Source organism: Phoenix dactylifera, chromosome 16, assembly GCF_051530095.1.
Source record: "Phoenix dactylifera cultivar Ajwa chromosome 16, Ajwa_hap1_PhDact_Kaust_v1.1, whole genome shotgun sequence".
Lineage (NCBI taxonomy): Eukaryota > Viridiplantae > Streptophyta > Magnoliopsida > Arecales > Arecaceae > Phoenix > Phoenix dactylifera.
In genome coordinates this window covers 19,770,998-19,794,537 of record NC_143205.1, presented here as the reverse complement: position 1 = coordinate 19,794,537, position 23,540 = coordinate 19,770,998, and the positions used below count along the sequence as shown (strand labels likewise).

The following is a 23,540-nucleotide window of genomic DNA, read 5'->3' as shown; positions in this document are numbered from 1 at the left end:
GCCGTTCATGAGACAAATGTGTCATTTGGAGACCCCTCTGACCAGGCAGGTCACATATGTAATTTATTTATTTTTACTCACTAGTCACAAAATCATCCGAATCCAAGAAGGAAAAGAAGAGTGTAATTTCCAAGGCTGGAGGTCTGCAGAAAGAAGGATTTGTGAGTGGTCCGTGTCATTGGATATCTTATGCATATACAGCATCTTTTAGGGACGGACTCCCATTAGTTTCTCAATAACTACTCATCCTGATGGCATCGACAACGGTGAAGGAATCCATAGAGGCGACGGCAGTGGAGAAGATGGAGAAAGAGGCGATCGTGCTTGCGGTGACGGCTCCTCGTATGGTGACTAGTGCGACTGCAGATCCCCTCCACAGGGAGAGAGGACGGCGTTGCAATTATCGCTGTTAAAGCCCAGAAAGGTCGAACATTCCCATGGTCGTGTGTTCGTTGTTTGGTTTCTTTTTATCTTGTCAGGGATGTGGTAAGCTATAGGGTGGCCTCATCTCACAGTGGCACACAAATATCATCCGGTTTTGGGACAGGAGATGGATTAAATGATGCACTAATCGATATTTGGAGATGGTACAATCCTCTATAGACATTTACTCATGAGAATTAGAGGCTAACGAGAAGGGCAAATAGGCTGCTTTTTTGTTTTTTCTTGTATTAGAAAGTCGAAACACAAGCCACATGACCACATCCCAGCAGATTAATTTCCTGTTCATGAATTCACTATCATGAACCTACTTAAAGCAAGAGCAAAATCAATGGAACCGACAAAAACGTGCGTCCATTCCATTATCTGAGCTGAAGAACCAATACTGATGGTTAATATTTCCTCCAAAGCGACCTAAATCTGGACTTGAAGCCAAGTTGAGTACACACCTGTAGTCAATCAATTTTCCAATTAATACTGCCTGCCTCAGAAGATGCCAGGGATTCGTGATGCTGAATAAAATTTCACAACGTAAGCAGCCTACCACATATCTAGAGGAGCTTATCAGCATGCTTGCCCAAAAAAACTACCCCCTTCAAGCATTCAGTAATCAAAGTGCTGATCATAGAAGAGAGGGACCGGACTGCACATTGCAAGCACCCAAATTCAGCAGACAATTTTGGAGTCCCCAATATGTTATTATTTCCACAATATCTTGGATTTGTTGCCTCATCTTTTCATTCCTCACCGGGACGACGACTTAATATATGCAGCTTCCCTTGGAGTATATGAAATGTAACAATGCTTCATTAGGAACCAAGTAGTTAAGAAAACTTGATATTTTGGTCACGTACGTTTCTGAGACAACGCTCATAGGTTTTTAAGCAACTTTACAGGCCCCACACCCCAAGAGTACCTTTTTATCAGATAGATGGTCAGCTCTACGCCAGTTGAGCAGGCACCATCACTTGATTCACCAGTTTCCTGGACCTCTTTGCCAAGATATGTCATAATGCATGGGATCCTGCTCAACTTTTTTGTTGATGTTAAATGCTCTCTAACATAGATCTTCTTCAGGTTTCTGGGCTTCAAGGCTAACCCGCACATTCAGCGAAAAGATTTCACATGAAAGATTGCCAAAATGGAGAATTGAACAGAAGGGGGGAAAAAACTTAACCGAGTCATGAAGGCATGCGAGAACAGATTGAGCAGTAAATGATGATACTCTCTCTCCTGATCGACTACTTCAGCTATGCCCCATATTAGTACACGATCAATGATAGTGTGGCACCTTGAGTAGAGGTATCAGTATTCTTCCATCTCCAGCTGATTGCATCACAAGGCCCAGTCTTCATCACTGTCATCCTGAAACAACAAATTGCCAGAGTTGGAGAGGGCAACTCATAATAATGCACAAGTACATGGCACAGCACAAAACATAAGAACAACCTAGACAAAACCAAGGAACAGAAGATGGCCTTGACCATAAAGAGTGGGCATGTGCATAGACTATTTGTTTGAAATATCCTTGAAGAAGCAAGCCTGATAATGTTGGGTGAAGTGCAAGGTATCCATGAACAAATGGTTGGGCATGCTGTTGGTATTTAGATTCCAAGCATGCAGAACAAATCCATAACTTCCAGAAGTGACTGGGATTTGCCAACATTGTCTAGTGAGGAAGATAGTTTAATATCAATAGTTAAAATGTTCAATATCATATCCTAGGTAGTTACTCTTTTAGTAACATCGCAGATTTACTCTCTCTTTTTTAAGCTATAAATGAGGTCACTAACAGGTACATGAATGAGGTAAGTGGCAGCCTCTGGATTTTTAGATTAAGTCCCCATAGCCAGGTCGGGGAACTAGACATTGGAGCATTTAGTAACAGTTTTATGAAGAGGTTAAAAAAAACCTTAAGGAACTCTTACACTAATAGTCAATAACCAGATAATCTTCTTTCACAAACTAGAATGTAGGAGACTCAGGCAGAAGAGTGCTCATTTCAGAATTTAAACGTGATCTGACTTGTTCTGTTTTAACTTTTATCCGATGATGATGTAACTGTAATAATAGGTTCTGTTTGCTTTGCAGAATATCAGTGTCATGGAATCCAAAGAAGAAAGGAGTATGTTGCAGATAAAGAGCAAAATAAACTATTCAGCTGGATGGTCAGTTAAAGAAATTTACTATAATGGCATGCACTGAACTCCAAAGGGTGAAGGGAGGAATTGAAAACTGTTATTTGTAGATAAACTTTCGACTGCTTGAGAAGTAGAGAGGAATTGAAACAATGGCATTGGTCTTACAGATTAATGTCATCTACTAATTCAACAGAATTGTTTCGGACCAAAGGAGTTGAAATCAATTTTAGAAGACACAATGAACTTTAGTTCTTAACATCAGTTGATGGAAAATTTACCATTTATATGAAAAATAGACCCTGTGGATAAATGAAATGAGCACTAACATAATATGCATGGTGAAATAAGGTTATAATTCTATATATGATTGCAGCATGCAGATACGAAGGAGAAGCACAGCACATGTACATGCTGAAATTAACAAAAAGAATAAAAAAAAGGGAAAGAAGTTTAGTAATGTCAAACCTGGGATTCACTGGAGATTTCTTCTATCTCATCATCTTGTACCTATTATAGAATCAACAGTGTTAGGAATAGATAAGATTTAAAATAAGTTTATTCAAATTCAACAAATGAAAAAATAGATAAAAAAAGAATGAGACAGCAGCGACAAGCAAATTATCTTGCTTGTTGTGGTGTAACTGAGTTTCTGACTGAAACAGATCCATCCAAAGTGTTTGACATAAACTTCTACCTTCATGTTAGAGTTGGGTTTTCATGCAGATACCAATGAATATGCAGAGTCATTTGTTATAAACCCTTAACATCATCTTATAGAATAAATTGAAATTTCTGATCTGTTGTTTCACCATGTATACTTGGTGTATTCAGGGAGCCTTACGACTGAGGCACGCGCATTTTGTAACTTTAAGAGAAAGAAATCGGGAATATTGCATCTTTAGAATCAGCATACTAACTGGCATTTTCAAATACTGCAGATGTGCAATAGACAAGGAAGAAAAAGAACTGAAATCTGCCCCATATTTGTAAACATGTCACTTGTTCAAAAGTCACTGATGATCCACCGCACAGAATAAGAATGGTTTGGAAGGAATTAAAAGAAAGGTCCCACCTGTACTGAAAATGTGGTCTGAGCTGCTTAAGGTCTAATATTACTAATAATAGGATGGGTACTTCAACATGAATCCCTGGGTAATATTTCTTTCGAACAAAATATTCACGGGAAATTACTTGGTGCATGCAATTTGCTTTCCATACATATAATTCAATTCAATTTACCAAACAAAAAAATTTGCATAGTATAAAGTTTGACAGCAAGGTTTCTGTCAATGATATGATCACACTATTCTAAACAATCAACATATTAAAATACTTATGTCTCCACACGTAAAAAGAACCTTGAGTATGTGCCTTCCAATATGAAGTCACTTCATTTTCATAATTATTCTTGCATTGCACTGCTCATGAAAAAAACATTATTTGGAAATTTGAACAGAAACAACTGAAAGAACAGAAATTTTTATTGATTTTTATTTTCAATCCCACATGAAAATACAAAACTGTGATAACTTAACAGCATACTTTTTATGAAAAAAAGGGAAAATAGCAACAGTAATCATAAAGCAATTTCACATATGAGAGAAGATGAACATCGTTCGAGATGGATCAACAAACATTGGTTCATTAAAATTCGTTTGTCTTCAATAGTACCTCAGACTTCTTCTGCTTTCTCACAGTCCCAGTCCCTGCATTTTTCATAATCAGACAGTTACATAAGTTCAACTTGCTGGAGTGCCTAGAATGAAGAGCACCAGACAATTATCTCTAATCTAATGTGATTTTGCAACTTAACCCTTTCAAAAATTACGGCATTTACTTTCCCCAAAATGAAAAAGAGAAGTCGAAAAAAGCATATATTATGTCATTACCATCCTAGAAACTGAAATGTATAACTTATGCTAAACAACTAGTCGAGCAAATGAATTACGATTCAGCTTGCAACTTATAAAAACTTTGATTAATGAGCATGACCGTTATATTATCAGAACAAATACTGACCACTTTTTTTTCCGCCAGACCGTGCCGGTTTCTTACCAGATTGCTTCACCTACAATACAAACAAAATTCCATATAAATGTGTTGTACCTAGCCGTCAAGATGGATTGTGGGCCACAGTATCAACCTTGGCCATTAACGGAACATAGTCATGCCGATTTTAAGATCCTTACCTGCACTTCTTCAGTTATTTGCTTCCGTTGCCTCTTACCAGTAGGACCTGGATAGCAGAATTAGTCATGAAATTAACTTGAGAACAAGTGCACTTGCATTTCGTTGAGCAAAATGAAGATTCAAGCCTATGGTGTAGGAAAAAAGTAGAAACCCAATCAGGAAAATAAACCTTCAGGTCCAGCAGAGTCCTCTGCTTTGCGCTTAGATTTCTGGAAAATGCAAATGCCGCATAAAAAGATCAGGCATAAAATTAGAGCACGAAAAACAAAACAGCAGGCTTTATATCATATCATATAACTGAAATAAAAAAGAAAGAAAGAAAATTTTTGACCCAAAAATGCAAGATAAGATACATGATACCAAAATGACAAGGCAGAACATTCACTCGAATGGCCTAAGTAATTGTTTATTGAAAACAGTAAAACTAAATAGGAATGAATTTTAAAATATACAACTGAGTTTGTATGCACATATATATATGTACAGTGATTAACAGAACTGAGTATGCTACATCATACATGTTCCAGTATCATTTCAGAAGAAATCTTCAAAAAGAAAGATTAACTAGACAACTCAAGAAATGATAATGCAAAGCGATGAAACATATGGATGCTGAAATATCTGGTCAAAATATGACAAGGTCATATAAAACATGGGTACAGCATATGGACATGCACAATGACCATATGCAGTCAGTACTATCACCTATAATTAAAATGTGTCGTGTACATCAAAATCATAATTAATTACAGATGGCAAATTTGCTTGGTAGATGCTGAAACTCAGTAGAGTCATCCTTGTGAAAAAGCCTAAGAGCTGCTTCATATGCCAGAGATAGAACATTAATGAAGCATTTTAATATAAACAGCGAATGCAGTGGCAAAGCAATCACAATATACTTGCCCATGCATAAGAAACCAGATTGTTGGCCCTCAAGATGGCAGACCAGTTGCAATATAGTCATAAGAGAGTAAATGTAACATTCACTGTGGATAGAAGACTAGGAAGCCAAACAAGTTTACAAAGATTCTGTGCATGATTACCAATTTGTCCGAGTGTCCCTAAGTTTTTGAAGTCCAAATCTTTCTTTTCTCTATTACCATTTATCCTGTCCAAATGCATGTGACTATGTACATGCCCACATTTGAACATAAATTCAGATCAACATTGCTTAATATCATACTAGTTGACTAGTTAGTGGTAGTTGTTTAAATTTCCATTCCATATCATGTTATATCAAAAGGAGAATGAAAAGAAAGGAAAAGGAAAAAAGTCTTGACACTTCAAACATATGACCAAATGCTTTTGCATATTCTTTTATTGTTGAAATGGTTAAAAAAGTTTAAGCTTGATCACTTGCATCAGATTGTGGTCTGATGGGAGAAAAGAAAGTTAAGCATTGAAATAGGCTCACTCAAGCAAGACACAATTTCTGGGAGCCCAGGAGTGTAATGTTGTGTTATGCCAAAGTTCCCAAAAGTGTTGGCACTCGATAGTTTCTAGAACAAAGAATTGAGGCAACATGGAGAACCAATCTCATTCTCTAGTACTACCTAAGAAAGCAAGCTTTGGATGAATGTACCATATCAAGGGGAATATAATTATATAATATTTTGAAATAGCTATATAATATAAATATAATATGAATACAGGATATGTTCCTGATAAATAGTTCTCTGAGTCTATGCATAAACAAATAATACAGTCTGCATATAGTCATCATTAGACCATACATGTAATTTAACCCACACAGTATTGCAAAATAAAAAGTCTTAGGTTGAGAGGACTAGGAGTTTGATATCTTGATTTTCAGACATGTCCAATATAAATCATTTTCAAAGTTATGACTAAAAATCTTGAACAAGACATCTCCATGCCGCAATATAGGGATACACAAAAAAGATAAAAGGTGCATGAATTTGGGACCATATGGTACAAATATCAAATCAATGAACTCTATAAGCTAGCACATGCACTGCACAAGCAAAACTTTCAGGCTCCCATGCTCATGAACTTTTGTTTGCATGGAAGCTACACTATAACTGTACAATTTTTACCTAACTTCTGATGACAAGTCAACATGGTTGGATTAGTCGATACAAAATAAAATATGCAGAAGTGAATCTTTTGGAACAAGGGACAGCTGCCTTTGCATTAGTCAATACACAGCGCCTCAACCATGAGCTCAAAATTGCCAATTGAATGCTAATTTAACACATATAACAAGCAAAGGAAGCTAGAGGATGGTTGATAATTCTAACGTTCAGAAATGCCAGCCGCATATTGTGCATACAGATATCATTGCAACCATTTTAGTACAAATAGCAGTCCAGATATTCCTGGAATGCTAAAGGCATGACAAATAATATGTACCTGCAGATGCAATAGAAACAAACAAAAATCTATTAGAAAAACTTGAGAGAATGAAGAAAAATACAAATCAGTAATTCTCCTGGAGCTGGCACTACTTACCTTATCATCTACTTTCTCAAATAAAGTAGACAAAGTAGCTTGAACCAGGGGACCCTTTTTATTCGAGAGAGTTTTCTTCGGCCTTTTCATTGATGAAGAAGACTCCTCTGTTTTTTGCATTGAATCAATCTTTGTTTCAAAAAAGCCATCCTCTGGAGTAAGAACCGTAGAAGTTGCTGGAACATACCCCTCACTCTGTGCTATAACTTAAGGCTATCAACTAGACTATAGAAAAGCAGACATTTTAAATGCACTTACACATGGAAACAAAGAATTTAAGAAAACCATGCAATACTGAAAAGACAAGGTAAAGAATAATATCGACAATACAAAATGGATATTTCCAACTGTGAAGCTTCTAGTTGCATTGTTGATACCAGTATTGACCATCTCACTCATCATTTCTCGTACTGCAGCATCACTAGCAATGGGATCATCTCCAGAAGATGATTCTGCATAACTGAACCAGAAAAGAGGGAAAAGATTCATTGCCTAAGAAAGGTACCAAACACCTGAAAAAATTATCTAGTATACACATATAGAAGTGAATAATATGCTGTTGACTTCATCTTCTTATTTATTAAGAAGAAGAAGAAGAAGGAACGAGTATAGTTCATGTACAGCAGCCAAAATCTTGTATAGAAACTAAAATAAGAAACACCGTCTTCTTGATGTTAATCAGCAAAAACTACAAGGCAGAAAAAAGGTGTTTATTAAGTTCACAATATCTTGACATAATAATGATAACAAAAAAAGAGTTCTAACAGATGGAATCATCTTGGAGTGCCTAGCTTCTTCATTTTAATTTAAACAATACTTTGGTATCAGCAACATTTAAGGTGCTTAAACAGGCTCCCCGAAATTAGGATCTTACTGTTTTTACCAAAAGAGAGGGTGTGTGTGTAAATTCCCAATTTGAGCTTCCTAGCTAAACATATTGGTAAAGCTACTGAAAATTATTCACATCAGTCAGAAGTTTATATTTTTCACAATGTCAAAAAACAAGTACATTAGCCAGTTATGTCCTCAATAATCCAAGGCCATCTCATGAATGATACAAGAAGCAAAATTTGCTCATGGAAAAGAGAATACCAGAGTATAAAGGTTGGACCATATATGCAGCCTTCCATAGTAGGAAAAATTCTGACTACTTTATCAATGATACAAGCAGCAACAATAATATCATGTAAATGCAGATGACAGCAATTTACTTCTGTGGAATGCCGATAATAATGGTTAAAAAAAGAATCTTATTGACCGTCCATAACTTTTTGTGTGGATGTCAAGAACTTAAGGTGCAAAGCTGCTGACAAAGTAAATTAAGTTCTCCTCATCAAGTAAACACCAGCACAGTAATATATAAAATGCAAATCAGAATTCATTACTTTAATTGTTTTCCTGCAGTTCTTGCTGATTGTCGAACTGGAGTTGCTTCTGCCAGATTCTTTGTGCTTTCTTCAGTTTTGAAATGGGAATCCTCGGGCGTGTCACCCTCCATATCAGTGTCAGGGGAAGGTGGTTCTACGTAATCCTTTCCAGGTTTGTTACCTCCCGATAACTCTTCAACTGTTGCACCAGCTCCCCCTTTAAAGTCACAGTCTGCAGCATGTTTGCCCTGATATCTCAAAACTTGAAAAGTAAATGCAAAGCTTCATACCATCAATATAAATTAAAAAAAGTCATAAAATAATTAGATGAGACGAACCTCACTGAGGTTTTTAGGGAATTCAAGCTTGAGTTCTTCTGGGTTTTCCTCCTTTCGCCCAATCCACCAAGCATCAGAAAACACAATCTGCCAAAATATAGAAGGTGGTGACAATATAGGATGGATGAAAGAAATGAAAAAGGGATATCTTCATGGTAATGTAATTTCGTGCTTAGTGTGGTGGACTGAGTATAATGATCCTCCAACATGGTTGCTTTCATAATTACACTCAGTAAGGAACTCCAAGAAGTCAAAAGTTGATAAAGATGCATTCTTATCCCCATATATATGGAAAATCCAGATAATAATATCTCTCCTTTATTTTCAATCCATAATCAGGTTCCTATTTTTCATGGCTCGGTGCTTAATTTGTTCGGTAATTTATTCATTAGCTTAAGAAACAATTGTTAAACTCAAGCAGTAAGGGAGTCAAGCAATGATGATCAACATATCAAAATTGTCCCTAAAGAGTTCATGAGAAAAATGTCACAACTGTTTCAATAACTCTGTAAGACGGTAACCCTAGAACTTTCCTTTTCAGTAAAAACCCAACAACTTCACAGCACAAAATCCACAAGCTACTAATCTGCCAACTACACTAGTTTATCTCTTTTCTTTCTTTTCATTTTTTTATTATTAATCACTTCCAGATCTATATTCAGCATCTAATTTCCATTTATGATGCTCCATGAATTAAATGAAAGCATCTTTTTCAAGTAAAAGAACTGAAGGCAAACCAAGAAAGACTAGGAAAATGGGATAAATTCAGCATCTTTGTTAAGTATACGATGCATTGTGACAGGAGAATCCAGCAATAAAGATCAAAATGGCACTGGATATGTCCCTAAATAATTTGAACAAATTTTCAAGGCTCCTGTTAGTTCTAGTTTCATAAGATAACCCTAGAAATACCCTTCTTGAGTTAACTGGCAATTCTACTACATTATTTCGTCCTTCTTCTATTTATAATCAACTTCTGATCTAAATTCTGCATTTAATTTCCGCCCACAATGCTTCAAGAATAAAATACATACATCTTTTTTCAAGTACGGAAAAAGAGGAAAACCCAAGAAAAGGAAAAGGAATTGCATCAAACACTAACCAAACTGTCGAATGCATCCTCGCAGACCACACCCTTGGATGATTTCGTGAGCTGGAGAGTCAAATACTTGTTCTTTGGGTACACATGCGTGCCGAACAACTTCATCCGACCCTACAAAACCCACCCAGATCCAAGAAAAACAAGAAAATTAGAACATCAAACAAACCCTAGGAATCAAGAACAGGATAGAGGAGAAATTGCACCGATCGACGGACCTGGGGGAACTCTAGGTAGAGGACGGGGTTCTTGGTGCCGAGGTCGGCGAGCTCACCGACACGGCCGCCCGAGAGGGGGGCCAGGAGGCCGGGGAAGGAGAATAGGTAGCGGCTCTTCCGCTGACCCCGCTTAACGACGTCGCGTCCCTGGAGCTTGAGGACGGACTTGGAGGGCTCCAGAGGGGCGGAGGGCTTCGAGGGAGCGCGGCGGAGGAGCTTCTTCGAGAACGCGAGGGATCTCAGCCTCTTCTTCTCCTCCGTCTCAGGATCCGCCGGCCGAGAGTTCTCCTCCTTCTCGCTCTTTTTCCCCATCTTGGCCTTCCGTCAGGCCCCTCTCAATCGACTGTAGTCGGCGGGAGAAAATAGAGAGGAAAAGAAGGATTTTATTTATAGTGTTGGTAAAATTACCACTTGATCCTCAATCAGAATTTTTTTTGTTTTTGTTTTTGTTTGTGTTTGTGTTTGTTTTTGTACCACCGTGGCTCACGTAAGGTGGCGTGAGTACTATCTTCAGCGTAAAAAAAAAAAAAAAAAAAAAAAAAAAAAAAAAAAAAAAAAAAAAAAAAAAAAAAAAGAGTAGATAGAGATAGGAGAATAAAAATAGTTCATGTTCGTAAAATTTCTTTCAAATGGTGAGCAGCAAAGAAGACGACCTACTCTGTTGTCATGTTCGTCTTCTGAAACACATGAGCAATCTGCAACGAGCTACAACTAATTATTAGACTCTAAATGTTCTTGAGTAGGGATGGCTATCATCCTGTTGCCCAACATCACGAATCCACTCGATAATATATTAACGAGTATCCGATGCAAGTAGCCAGGCATGACAACCCCACCCCAACCCCTTCCATTTTTCAGACTACTCTTATTTCTCTCCGATAACTCCTAGGTTACTTGCATGTTCATACGCGTCAACTACAGTGGTATTTCTTCAGCTATGTTCTCCACAGCAATCTCCAAACCTCTCCCCATTTATTCTCCCTGCCAACCACCTCCGAGAAGTCTTTCCATCATTCTTCTATCGAATTCTATCATCTGTGAAGTACCATCTTCCGCCACTGCCCTCAGACCATGCGGATAAAAAAATAAAAAAAAAACATAAAAAGATCACCATGAAGAAATGATCCCTACCATCTCTTTTCAACAATTATTCTAAAAAAAATTCGGAATGCTATAAGAGGGTTGATATTATCAGTAAAGGAGGGAAGGCTATTGGCATCAACCTTAGCAATTGACATGACCTATATCCAATTATGTCTCAACAACCACGTTGGGATCATCAGCAATGACCATGTCATCGCACCACCCTATGGTACATTATCTTCACCAAGAAGAAGTGGCTCATTGGTGATGTAGTCGAGAGTTAGGTACCCACAAATTCTGTTAATAATATAAATTAAATTTAAAAAGTTTTAAAGATATCAATGCGAAAGAGTGATAGTGTTCTTTTATACTTAAAATGGCAATCTTTTATTTCATTAGTCAAAAAATCTAACAACCGGGTATCATCACAAAAAAGGATAATTTAAGAGATATATAAGTAGATATTTTAGATGGCAAAATATGATATAATTATGCTCATAAGGGTATATATCTTAAAGAGATACAACCAATATTTGTGTCCATAAGAATATGCTAATATTAGGTGAAATTTTGTATTCACAAATCATTTATCATAATTACAACTTCAAATTAATTCTTACCCATATTTTGAACTAGCAAATCCAATTGAACCATTCTAAGATTCGAATTACGGGTGATTGGTTCAACCATGGTTGAACTATAGTTCAACAATATATCCAAATCCTATCTTCTAAGATCTTAATCATATGCGCCCCCTTCTTCTTAAGGGTTTGAGACCTCCATCCATCCCTTCCCTATTCCAAATCCTCTCCCATTCTCAAACATGGCCTCAACTCTGATCAATACCGCTACATGCTTGAACACCATCTTATCCCCCTTTTGGCCTTCTGAGGACTCATGCATATACGTGTTTAAATCTATATTAATTATGCATCAAGCAAATCTTGAATGCTTATACAGGAATACAGAATCCGAAAAACATCTTTAATGCAATGCCTCGTAATAGTAAAACTTTATTGAATCCTTCAAGTACTCTTAATTCATCTAGAAGAAGACACCCTACCACCAAACTTGGTCGAAGGGTGACAGGATTCTTCTTTCTTTCTCCACCAAAGAGCATCTACCTCCCATTAACCCTCCCTGTTTTCTGCTTCTCCCGTCTCTCCCACTTCTACCCTTTATTTAATAAATTTTGAGGTGAGAGGCGAGCTCAGCCTCCTTCCTGTTTCTAAACGAAAGAATAGATAAAAAAGGGCCAAAAAGAACCTCATCCCACGTGTCAGCATTCTGTTACAGTCGTCGTCAAGACATTGAATAAATCCTCAAGATAACAAGGGATTATAGAAGACTAAAACATCACGTACTTCAAAAATAAATTTTGATGATATAATAGATTTGAAACACACAAATACTCTCTCTCTTTTTTTCTAAGAGTAAAAGCTGATCGCTAGATGTTGCAAGGTCGCCCCTTTTTCAGAGTATGACATGCTCTACACGTGCTTCACATATGCTCCACTTGTTATATGGGTACAACAGAAAAAATATAGCTTGTGAGACGGATAACCCTTGATTTGAACACACGCCCAGCATGGGTAAGCATTTCAATAGATATTTTAGGCAAGTCATTTTGCAGGTTATAACTTCAGTTGTGCAGTATCAAGTAAAGAAACCATTACAGCTTGAGAAATTTGGAGCAAAATAGATGAAACCTGGAGTAGCAAACTTGAATGTTTAAAAAAATTGTACGCATTAAAACAAATTCAATATCCTCAGCTGGATACAGGATTTGATAAAATTACTCCACTTCAGCCAGGTAATCATCAATCTCAGCTGGAGTAAGTACTCTGCAACATAAAATGAAATTTAATGAGTATGACACCGATTATAAGCTACCACCCTGAACTCATGACCATTCCTTTTGCATGCAGCAAGGTATGACTACCCATAATCCAGATGATTACTGCCTCCCCATACATCAATCACAACTTTTATCAATTTGCAGCTATTCATAATATTACCGTTAAGATTCGTTTCTCTTACTAAATTTATTTATGTTATGTTTGTTGCTAACTGATGAACTGAGAATGCAACTGAGTGAGAATCAGCCAATCATGGCACACTCCACCTAATTTATAACTTTTCCTTGCTCTTTCAGCATCCAAACATAGCTTTGGCAAAGGCTTGATGAATTTCAAATGCACAAGCGCTACAGCATTCAGTGACTTCTTGTTTATAACAGGAATTTTACAGGTAAGTTCAGACAGTAGAATAGGATATGGAGGCATATGTAATAGCATTACAATTGCCAAAACTTTTCTTTTTTTTTTCTTCCTCCTTTTCCTTCTTCTTCTTCTTCTTTTTTGAGACCTGGAGGGGCTAAATCCCCACTTTCTACGCAGACCCCATCCCATAGGGGCCGTAGCAAGCACAATTAGTATCAAACCCCCATCTCGTAGGGGCAAGAGGTAATATCACACAAGCAAGCGCTTCATGGTACCACCTAACTTTTCCATAACTCTACTAGCGCTCAATCAAATTGATGTAGCCTAACCAGTACATCTATGCCAACTGATGCAAAAACTAAGGTTAACCCATTTTACTTAGTTAAACATGCAAACAGTGCAATTCTATGCGTTAGACACGATAAACTGATAACATCACTTAAAACATTGAAACACTTGCTCAACCATTTGCCGAACAGAAATTGAATGAGCATACCTGAATTTACGGTCAGCACCAATAATTCCAATTTCAATGTTCTTGCTTGAAATTTGACCTTCAAACCTACACATTTTGCAACATAATGCATTAGCATCACAGAAGAACTAGGTATACGATGAATGAAAAATGTTTCAAATGAAGCATATGAAAATACCCTTCTTTAAGAGTCAAAATGGCAGTATGGACAGCATCATCAAGCTCCATGTCATCAGTATACCTACAATCAGAAGAAAGGTTTCAACTTGTGATGAAGCAATAAAAGCTGATGCTTGCAACAGCAGATATTCCTCCAGCAAGCAAAAAGCATGGCAACAAACATAGAATTTCAGAGATGAATTAAGGTTTTTTAAGAAAGTGGCGATGGAGGTTGTCTGATAGCTCTAAGGGGGATTATGGATGACATCAGCCAGCACTGGGTACCTCTTTTCAAGAAATGTCTTTGCATTGGAAACATTTTTCCCCATCGCAGATGCTTTCCAAGCAAAATAAGAACCTGATGGGTCAACCTAGAAAACAAGGTTCAAAGAAATAAGAAGTATAAGATTTGAATTGTCACATCATGTTAATGACAGTAGACATAAGAAGGTGAGTAAAAAAAAAGATTGCAAGAAGCTACAAGACTTGCCTGTACCTATTAAAAAAGAACCAGATGCAGATTAAGATCAATTCATGCAAAAAATCATCAATTTAAGATGTACATATACATTATTATATGAAAAAAATAAGTTACATTGACAGCTCCTAACAACAGGGAATGTGCCTGAAAGAAATTATTAGGAATATCATGCACTAAACTCAGAATCCTCTACTGATGATGAAACCAGTAAAAGGGCGAAAAAAAAAAGAAGGTAAGATGCCAAAATACCTGATACAGCTGTGGACCATTGTCATCATATCCAGCAACCAGCAAAGAAACTCCAAATGGCCTTACACCACTGCAGGGGTTAAAGAAAGGGGAAAGAAAAGAAAGCATGAATTATAAGAATTATCATAAGGCTTTCTTTGCAATAACCAGACAAGCAGAGTGTCAAGCTGGCATATCTGATTGTGCACCTAAAGTTGGAGGTGAGACATAACATACCCATTTGAAACTTTGGTAAGGGAAGTTTGGTTTTGTTACATACATGAAATACTTATCCATACAAGTGGCAATGGCTATATGAATTTTCCATGGTTCATCCGAGTTTGAGAGCATAGACCATTGGATCTCAACCTGACAGCGGTCATTTATAGATTCCTGGTTATATCCTGTGTTACCTGGATACTGACCTCCAGCTCCTAGAATCCGTGCCAGATACATATCCGAGTTGGATATGTGTCAGATACTTGGATTCTTGTTAATATTTATTAATTACAGTTTGTGAAAATTGGTGGAGTTAATTCCTCCAACAATAAGTTCGATCCGCTATAATGATGTTCAAAGTGAGCATTCAAAGATTAGTTAAGAATGCAATTATTAAAATAATTTTGTAAACTGTAATTGTCTAAGATCCTTAAGCTAATGGAATTTTTAACAACTAATGTTTTTGATATTTCTTCTATATGATACTCTATATATATATATATATATATATGTATGCATGCATGTGTGTATGTATACGTATATATGTACGTATATATGCATATGTATGCATATGTATGTATGTAACTATATGCATAAATATATATACTAGTTAAAATTATTTTTCTGCATATCCTTGCATCTCTTTTTTCTCCTCTTGCCAAGTACGACATTGGGACACGTGCCCGAATCCGATTCTCATGCCCGCGTCCATGCAACACTAGTTATGGCAAATTATAGATAAAAGAGAGACCAGCCATGATACCTAAAAGGCAGTCAACAAGTATGGATACAAATGCTATGCAAAATAAGCTTCAGAATCATGAGGAAGCCGATGAAGGTTACCAAAGTCTTGAAGGGAATCTAATCAACATGGAAAGAGGAAACTACATCTAAAAGCAAAAGTTAACTGAAGTTCAACTTTGCTTTCATTCATTTTCAAATAATAAGTCAACATCTAAAAGCAAAACTTAACTGAAGTTTAACTTTGCTTTCATGCATTTTCAAATAGCAAGTCAACCAGTTCAATTGACCTGGTTGAAGGTTTGACATACGACATTGGCAAATCAGAAGAAAGAGGAATTATTCAATTACCACATATAGTGAATCTTGTAGCATTTTTGACAGAGGTAGTATGACCAAAAAAAAGAGATTGCGCCACAGAGAACTAATAAGTATAGACTAATTAAAAATTAAGGCGATAAAGAAGAGGCAAATAAGCAGTTCTGGTGCGGCTTTAAAATTTGAAATTTTTGGTTAACAGTTGATTCATATGTCATTGCCAGCAAAGGAGGAGATATCGTCCATAACTTAATTATAATATATATGTATGGAAAAAATTCATCTTTGACAAATAAATAGGCTTTTTCATTTGCTAACAATTGGTAATTCTGATGTGTATCCTTTAACAAAGCAACTCAAAAAATAACATACCCAGATTGAGTGAACTCCTGCATAACAGCTGCAGTTTCCCTAACAAGTTGGGTAACTGGTATAGGCTCCTGAGATCATGAATTCACAGTAACCATCAGAAAGAATGATAAAACAATATGAAGCAAAGACAAATGCAGAATTATTGGCATTATTATAGAACAAAAGTCCAGAAACGACAATTAAGCAAAGAAACTTTGTACAAACAGGTCCTCACTATCATGTGTCCATTAAAAAACTTGTACTTTTTTTCATCAGACAGCAAGCAAAATGATGCACAAGTCTACGCTAACTGATTGCCTTCAATTTATTTGTTTTCCAAAGTGTAAATTGAAATAAGGACTGTGTTCAGGGAAACTATTTCTCAAATGAGTTGTATAAAAACATATAATATGTGCATTTTTTGTTTTTCTGGTAAGCAGCATATAAAAAATATGCTTTGGGGGGATTTAGTAATAACTATGCTACTACTATGTGTAACGCAAAAAAAAATGCAGAATGTTCATGAATGGGAGGAAGAAAAAACAATAATGGAAGTAGTTAGACAAATCTTGCTACTAGGTAAATAGAAAACATTTCAGCTGACCAGACCTTATATAGTCGGTAATACTGTTGTGCTTGTTTTCTGCTTTTTCTCACAAGAACGCGGGAATCTGGGCCCATTCCACTGCATATAAATAGACAAACAATTGAGAGAAGAAAATAAAATTAATGACGGCATCTAATAGAAAAGGTGATTCTGAAAAAAGCTGGCAAATACTTAGCAATAGCAAATTATGAGCAATAGCATATTAGAAAGGCGATCAAGGAATCCCCCATTTCAAATGTCAAGGGAAGAGATGTCAGCATTCTGCAGGTGTCAAATTAACCTAATCATAAGAATTTCATCAGGGAATCACACCAATGCGCTAGTTTGCATTCACTGTACTAGGCTTCTGTAATGCCAGTGATGGACAATTTAGAAGGCAAAACCACTAACAAAGTTTCTGACATGCACTTTTCTCACAAACATTTATCGATTCAACAGCTTTTATTGTTTATAAAATTCACAATTACTACAACTATCGCCATGGGAGATAATGACTATATATCTGGAAGCATGCTAAAGGAGTCTATAAACAGTTATCATATTAGAAGTCCCATGATAACGTCATGTATAGAATCAAAGTTCAAAATTAGTTTGGAGGTCACATAATATTTAATATCATAAACACAATATAAGCAACTTAAATAAATAAAGGAATGAACATAGTAAGTGGCACATAACACCTGTAAACAACTCCAATGTTTGTTGTCATCAGCTGAATCTTTTGCACCTACAGTTAAATAAGTTTAAAATCAAGCTTCCATGTTCCAAAGAAAAAGCAAACACAGAGACTTAAGATTGGATAAGTGCCCAGAACTTATTGATAAAGCTGAAGGTTAACTGCAACTCCACAAGGAAATGTGAATGCTAGAAAGAAAATAAAGACAAGGAAAAGAGCCAGACGTTGTAATCAGAAGCTGATCAAATATTACAATGTAAGCAGACGTGAGGAGACTTATCTCAACGAAAAGAAAAAGCTTCGAAGCATATCCTTCATTAGTCAACAAAATATTCAATTCTGAAAGGAAGTGTAAAACAGGACTTCAACTGAACATAGTAGAACCCATATAACTAGATTATCCATATTAATTCATCAAGCATTACTTGACAAACTCAAAAGGAAAAAAATACGTTGACATCTGTATTACTACTTCCAGTCATTATCATTTAGACAAGAAAATTTCAGAAAGGAAATTGAATGTAGTAGAAGTATCGAAATCATGTGCCTCTTGGATCTACAAAAAAGCATGCGTTGACTTGCATGCAGCAAAATTCAAAGGTGACAATCCTAGAGCCAACCAACCATTTCAATGGGAAGCTAAACATCCTCAGACTAATTAGAGTCCTTAAACTTTCAAACTGCCCAAACAGCTCTTGAGGTTGGCCAAAGTACAGGCAGCAAGCATTACCTTCACCAACTGGTGAGCATTTGACTCTTATAGATGTCATAGAAGAGGGTGTTAAGAACATAAGGGTGTCCTTTGAGAGGAACGTGCCATACAAGAGGGAGCAATAGCAAAGACTCAGGATACTGAGGTATCTTGGTCTCGCTAACACAGACCCCTAAGGGATGCTCCAAGGAGTCATGTACATCTTCAGGCTAGCCCGCTCAAACGCCTTAAGGCTCATTAGTAAGACATGTAAAAGTCCAAGGGGGGTTCCCCGGTTATAGGAACTTAAATTTGCAGGCAGCCATAAAATGACTCTTCATGATGAGGTCCAAAATTAAAAATCATGATGCAAGCACACTAAGCAATACGCAATCAAGCAAAGTGAATCCATTGCGTTTCAGTTTTTACTTTTTACTTTCTTTATAAAGAAGTTAGCAAATGATACAAACCAAAAGGATGCATAAAAATAATAAACATGTTTAAACATGAAAAATACTGTCTTCCCAATAAAGAAAGGTTAAAAATATCTAGGGTAAAACAGCTCGGGACAGGGAGAAAATATCAAATGAAGTTAACTTTGCCACAATCACATGAGGACAACACAGGTATTTCCAGAGGTGGAAGTGATGTGTGCTTACAGATGTCTCATCCACTAAGATGGAAGGCAATTTCTTCTCAGTTGCAATAACAACTCCATTGGCAGCTGCAATCACCACCAATACAAATATGAAAGCTTTAGATATGGTGTATAAGAAAATCAAAGATAACAGACTTGTGAAGAAAACATAAGGAATTGCACAAATGATGCTTAACAACTAGTTAACTTTTAACTTTGACCAGTCACTAGGATTCCACCACTGCATCATCTCAATCAATTTAACATCTAAATATATACGCAACATCACTTCCATCAAGTATAATAAAATAATCTAACCCTACTTCTTGTGGAACTAGCGAAACTCAAAGTTGCTTTACATCAAAGACTCATAACTGTTCAGCCATCTTTGGGAAGGAAAGGTCCAACTAGAACTATTGATAGTTATTGCTGCACCAGTCTCTAAGCCCCTCAAATGACAGCATAAGAAGAATAATTAATGTTAATGGCACGACATGTCGTGTTCAGAAAACAATCAACAGGAAATAACATGACCCTTCAGTCTAACTTTCAAATTATCTCAGATGTTGTCGGGTCCTGGACAGGCATCGGGTTTATCGCGTTGAGATAAAGAATTAAGAACTTATCTGGTAAATAAAGAAATAGATTTTTAGGGGAAAAAAAGATTGATTTAGGAAAACAAGAAGCATCAACAAGAAAAAAAAATTGTGGATAAGTAATGATATCTGCTATCAAAATTTTCACGCTCTGTCATGGCATATATCCACATGAAGATAAAGTCAGCAAAGAAGAGATTAGGAGGCTACAATCTAGATAGCAATATATTAAACAAGAATACGATAAATCTTCATCAAAAGTTGGAATATTTGAGCACGTCATAATTGCGATGATTTTTAACTAAGATAATTATATTGCTCCTATCATGATTCTACAAGCATGTCAAGCACTGCTAGTAGTAAATTATTGCAAATAGGCTATGAAATTCAGGTCGGAATTCACACACACACACACACACACACACACACACACACAGAGAGAGAGAGAGAGAGAGAGAGAGAGAGAGAGAGAGAGAGAGAGAGATTTTCATAGCTCAAATAGAAAAAACTAAGTCAGAACGAACCCTAGTTCAGTAGTTGGCACGCTACATAGAACCCAAAATAAGGCTAAAAATGGAGTTTCGTGGGTGAGAAACTTACCAACCCTCGACGCCCAAAAACAAGCAACTCATGTTCACTTTAATATAAACTATCAGACAGAAAGGGGCAAAAAAAACGTTGGAAAAAGCTATTTTTATATCAAAAGACAATAAAAATAAGAAGAACAACCGAGCAAGAACCGATCTACGCCAATTGGTGTGGTCAAAGCAAGGGGGCGAATTCATCCAAGGAGGTGCAGATTACCCTTGATTCCAAGAGACGTTTGGCCGGATCCGACGGCCGTCAGAGCGTGCTCGATCTGCACCAGCTTCCCCGAAGGGCTGAATCAAGAAACAGGAGTTAGGATCTGGGGATTCGAGGGTTCGGGAGAAGGAATGGAAAGGGGTGGAAGGAACGGTGAGTACCTGAATGTGGTTAGCGAGAAGGAGTATTGAGAGTCTCCCATCGATCTATGGTTAACGACTCTGTGAGTCGAGCGATCGGCGAGAAAGGACTACTGGCGAGGGGGAGAAACCGGGTTATCCGTGAGAGGAGAAAGGGAGGAGAACAGAACCCTTGCGCACGAAAGCCCAGCGGAATGGGGGTTTTGTTCGCTATTCCGTCGTAGGCGATGGCGCAGGTAATGGTCTTTGATCTCGCGTGGACGTGGGTTTCTTGGAGAGAAGGGATAGTTTGATGGATGGCAGAGATTCTTTTGATCAATGTTATTTAAAATAAATTTAGTATTAGAAAATACACCCTGATCTTCAGGAGTTTACATTTTAATTTTATTTTTTAATAAAAGATAATTTTGGGAGACGGGAAACCTCTTTTTCACACTCGAGAAATTTTTCAATGCGGTGGCAAGAAAAAAAATGATGGATCGTTTATTGAAGATAATCTGGTATAAAAAAATAAATCTTGTATTAGATTATCATATTTGGCATAAAAAGCAAACGAGAAAAATAGTAAAATAAATGATATATTTTATATCTATTTTTTTTCAAAATGAAGGTAAAACAAATATCACCCCTCCCATGTCGGATCATCGAGTTGGGATAATCTAAAAAGATCATTTATTAACAAAAATTTCCTCTCTTATATTATATTAATATTATATTAATTACATTAATATAATTAATATTAATTATATATATTATACTAATATTATAAATATATTAACATATTGATTAATAATATTTATAGATAATAATATATTTAATGCATTAATATAATTATTAGTAAATATTAATTATTGATAATTAACAAATATTTATTAAATATCAATAAATATAACACAGGATTTATTAATAATTAATATATTTATTTATATACCAAAACATATTAAACTTCATTTATAATAAAAATATATATTTTTAATAGAATTTATTAATTTTAAAAATATTTATTAATTTACGTAAATATGTTTGAATATTCGAAATAGTTGATATTGTCGGCGTTTATGTAAGCTAGTCATAGATGGCGACTGAAAAAAAAATGTTATTACTTGAATTATTTATTTAAATGCATTGTTGAAAATTTGGCAATATTCTCGTATAAGATTACCTACAACCAAATATTGTAATATTTTTTCTATATCGTTTTTCCAAACTATATTTCCACCTATCAAATATGAGAAAATTTATTTCTTCGCAATTATTTTTGTAGATAAATAATTTTCGAAAATCATCAAATTACTTTGGCATACCCCAACTAAATGAACCCTTAAGGGCAATTTGAAGCTCAACATATTGGGGTGGCAATCGGATCAAGTCAAATCAGATATGGATCGGGTTGAATGCAAGTTGAATGAAAAAATTGTCAGCTCGAATCCAACTTGTTTATTAAATGGATCAAATTCAACTTTATATCGGGTCTATTTATTAAATAGATAATCTGACTTGGCTTACATAAGCCATTTATTAAATAAGGCAAATTAAGTTAAATGGATTAAATAGTTCAAGTAGGTTTTTTTTATGGATTATATGGATTTAAACAAATTAAATCGGTCAAGTTGGTTAGGATAAATAGGATAGAAATAGGTTATGCATATTTTATATGAGTTAGATAAATTTTGAATCTTCGGGCTATGGACCAACTTAATTATTAAATAAGTTAAAATGGGTTAAATGGCCCCATTATTTCAGTCAAACTTGAAATGATGGGTTATTTGGGGATTCGAGCTGACAGGCTGCAACATACATTACCATCCGTGGAGCAGTCCGCCTGCGGGGGCTCCATATCCCCTATTTAGTGGTTGCCAAGGGAAGGAAAAAAAAAAAAAAAAGGAGATGGCGAGGGCAAGAGGCAGCAAAGGGCAGCAGGGAATGGACTTCATCTCCGAAGATGGGTTAGGCGGAGGGGGCTGAGGTGAGGGCGACGATGCACCGACGTCATAGTCGACAGGGGATTCAAATAGAGGGAGGCGAAGAGGGCCTTGGCCCGAGCCCCTTCCTCTAACTTGTACCAAATTTGGGCCCTAGGTGCGGCAACCATCGTGCGATGGCTGGTGATCAGAGCGCCCATGTCCATGTCCCTTGGCTTGGCGCCCCTCTTACCTTTGCTATGGGGGAGGATGACCATGAATAGCTGTAATAATGGAGGTCGAGGATGATGCATGGTCAACCAACATGTGGCAGTGGGAAGGGGTCTACGGGGAGCTCTGACTCATCCTCACAGTGGCGATGGTATGGAGGTGTTTTTTTTTTTTTTTTTTTTTTTTTTTTTTTTTGCTGAGACAGATGTCTCATACAAATTGGAAAAAAAAAATCAAAAAAATAACAAGTTCTAATGTGCCCCGAGTAATTTCCTCTCCTCTAGCCACAGGATCTATCCAGAATGGTTAGTTAACCACATATGAGGCTATCTAATATGCTGCCCTGTTGGCCTCAGGATGAGGTGCTCTGCCTGTAAGGCCATCCCGCCACTGATTATAGCCTAGATATTTCTTAGCAGCGGGTGGTGCTTGCCCATCCTCTTCACATCCTGCTGAATCCAACCAATAAGTGTAGCTGAATCGTCCTCGAGTACGACAGCATGGGCTCGCAGCTCGCGCCACACATGGTACACGCTAGTATGGGGTTTTTTTTCTGGCGAGGGAGGTTGGAAAAAAAGGAAATGAATGGAGTTTTCTTTTATTGCAAGCACCATCCATCTTTATTATAATGAAACAATATAATAATTTCATGGAAGCGGATCATATATCCATCAAACTGTTTGATGATCCATGTAAATAGGTCCTTTCTCGGTA

At 36.6% G+C, this 23,540-nt stretch overlaps 2 protein-coding genes across 2 annotated transcripts; both read right to left on the bottom strand.

The window, feature by feature from the left end:
* Positions 1-1,226: 1,226 nt before the first annotated feature.
* Positions 1,227-10,645, bottom strand: RHL1 (root hair initiation protein root hairless 1 (RHL1)). Its single transcript, XM_008804840.5, has 12 exons — positions 10,267-10,645; positions 10,052-10,162; positions 8,950-9,036; positions 8,630-8,859; positions 7,586-7,704; positions 7,245-7,441; positions 4,942-4,981; positions 4,772-4,818; positions 4,602-4,650; positions 4,254-4,288; positions 3,048-3,089; positions 1,227-1,806 (listed from the first exon to the last, which is right to left on the bottom strand). Exons 1-12 carry the CDS (start codon positions 10,576-10,578, stop codon positions 1,777-1,779), a joined length of 1,299 nt encoding a protein of 432 aa, XP_008803062.2. The 5' UTR covers positions 10,579-10,645; the 3' UTR covers positions 1,227-1,776.
* A 2,274-nt stretch (positions 10,646-12,919) lies between these two features.
* Positions 12,920-20,975, bottom strand: LOC103716762 (proteasome subunit alpha type-2-A). The gene is made up of 11 exons (XM_008804915.4): positions 20,716-20,975; positions 20,555-20,631; positions 19,177-19,241; positions 17,831-17,877; positions 17,153-17,228; positions 16,565-16,632; positions 14,936-15,005; positions 14,491-14,576; positions 14,225-14,287; positions 14,068-14,133; positions 12,920-13,193 (listed from the first exon to the last, which is right to left on the bottom strand). Exons 1-11 carry the CDS (start codon positions 20,754-20,756, stop codon positions 13,145-13,147), a joined length of 708 nt encoding a protein of 235 aa, XP_008803137.1. The 5' UTR covers positions 20,757-20,975; the 3' UTR covers positions 12,920-13,144.
* Positions 20,976-23,540: the final 2,565 nt, after the last annotated feature.

Bases quoted from the DNA above. Each gene is read 5' to 3' on its own strand.
- LOC103716762 (XM_008804915.4), bottom strand. From the start codon at position 20,756: ATGGGAGACTCTCAATACTCCTTCTCGCTAACCACATTCAG. The intron at 16,633-17,152 runs GTCTGGTCAGCT...TCATGATCTCAG, and splicing joins AGTATTACCGACTATATAAG to GAGCCTATACCAGTTACCCA. The intron at 14,577-14,935 runs GTATTTTGGCAT...CTTGTTTTCTAG, and splicing joins ATGGTCCACAGCTGTATCAG to GTTGACCCATCAGGTTCTTA.
- RHL1 (XM_008804840.5), bottom strand. From the start codon at position 10,578: ATGGGGAAAAAGAGCGAGAAGGAGGAGAACTCTCGGCCGGCGGATCCT. The intron at 9,037-10,051 runs GTTAGTGTTTGA...ATATTTTGGCAG, and splicing joins AGGATGCATTCGACAGTTTG to ATTGTGTTTTCTGATGCTTG. The intron at 4,982-7,244 runs GTAAGTAGTGCC...TGCATTTTCCAG, and splicing joins TTGAGAAAGTAGATGATAAG to AAATCTAAGCGCAAAGCAGA.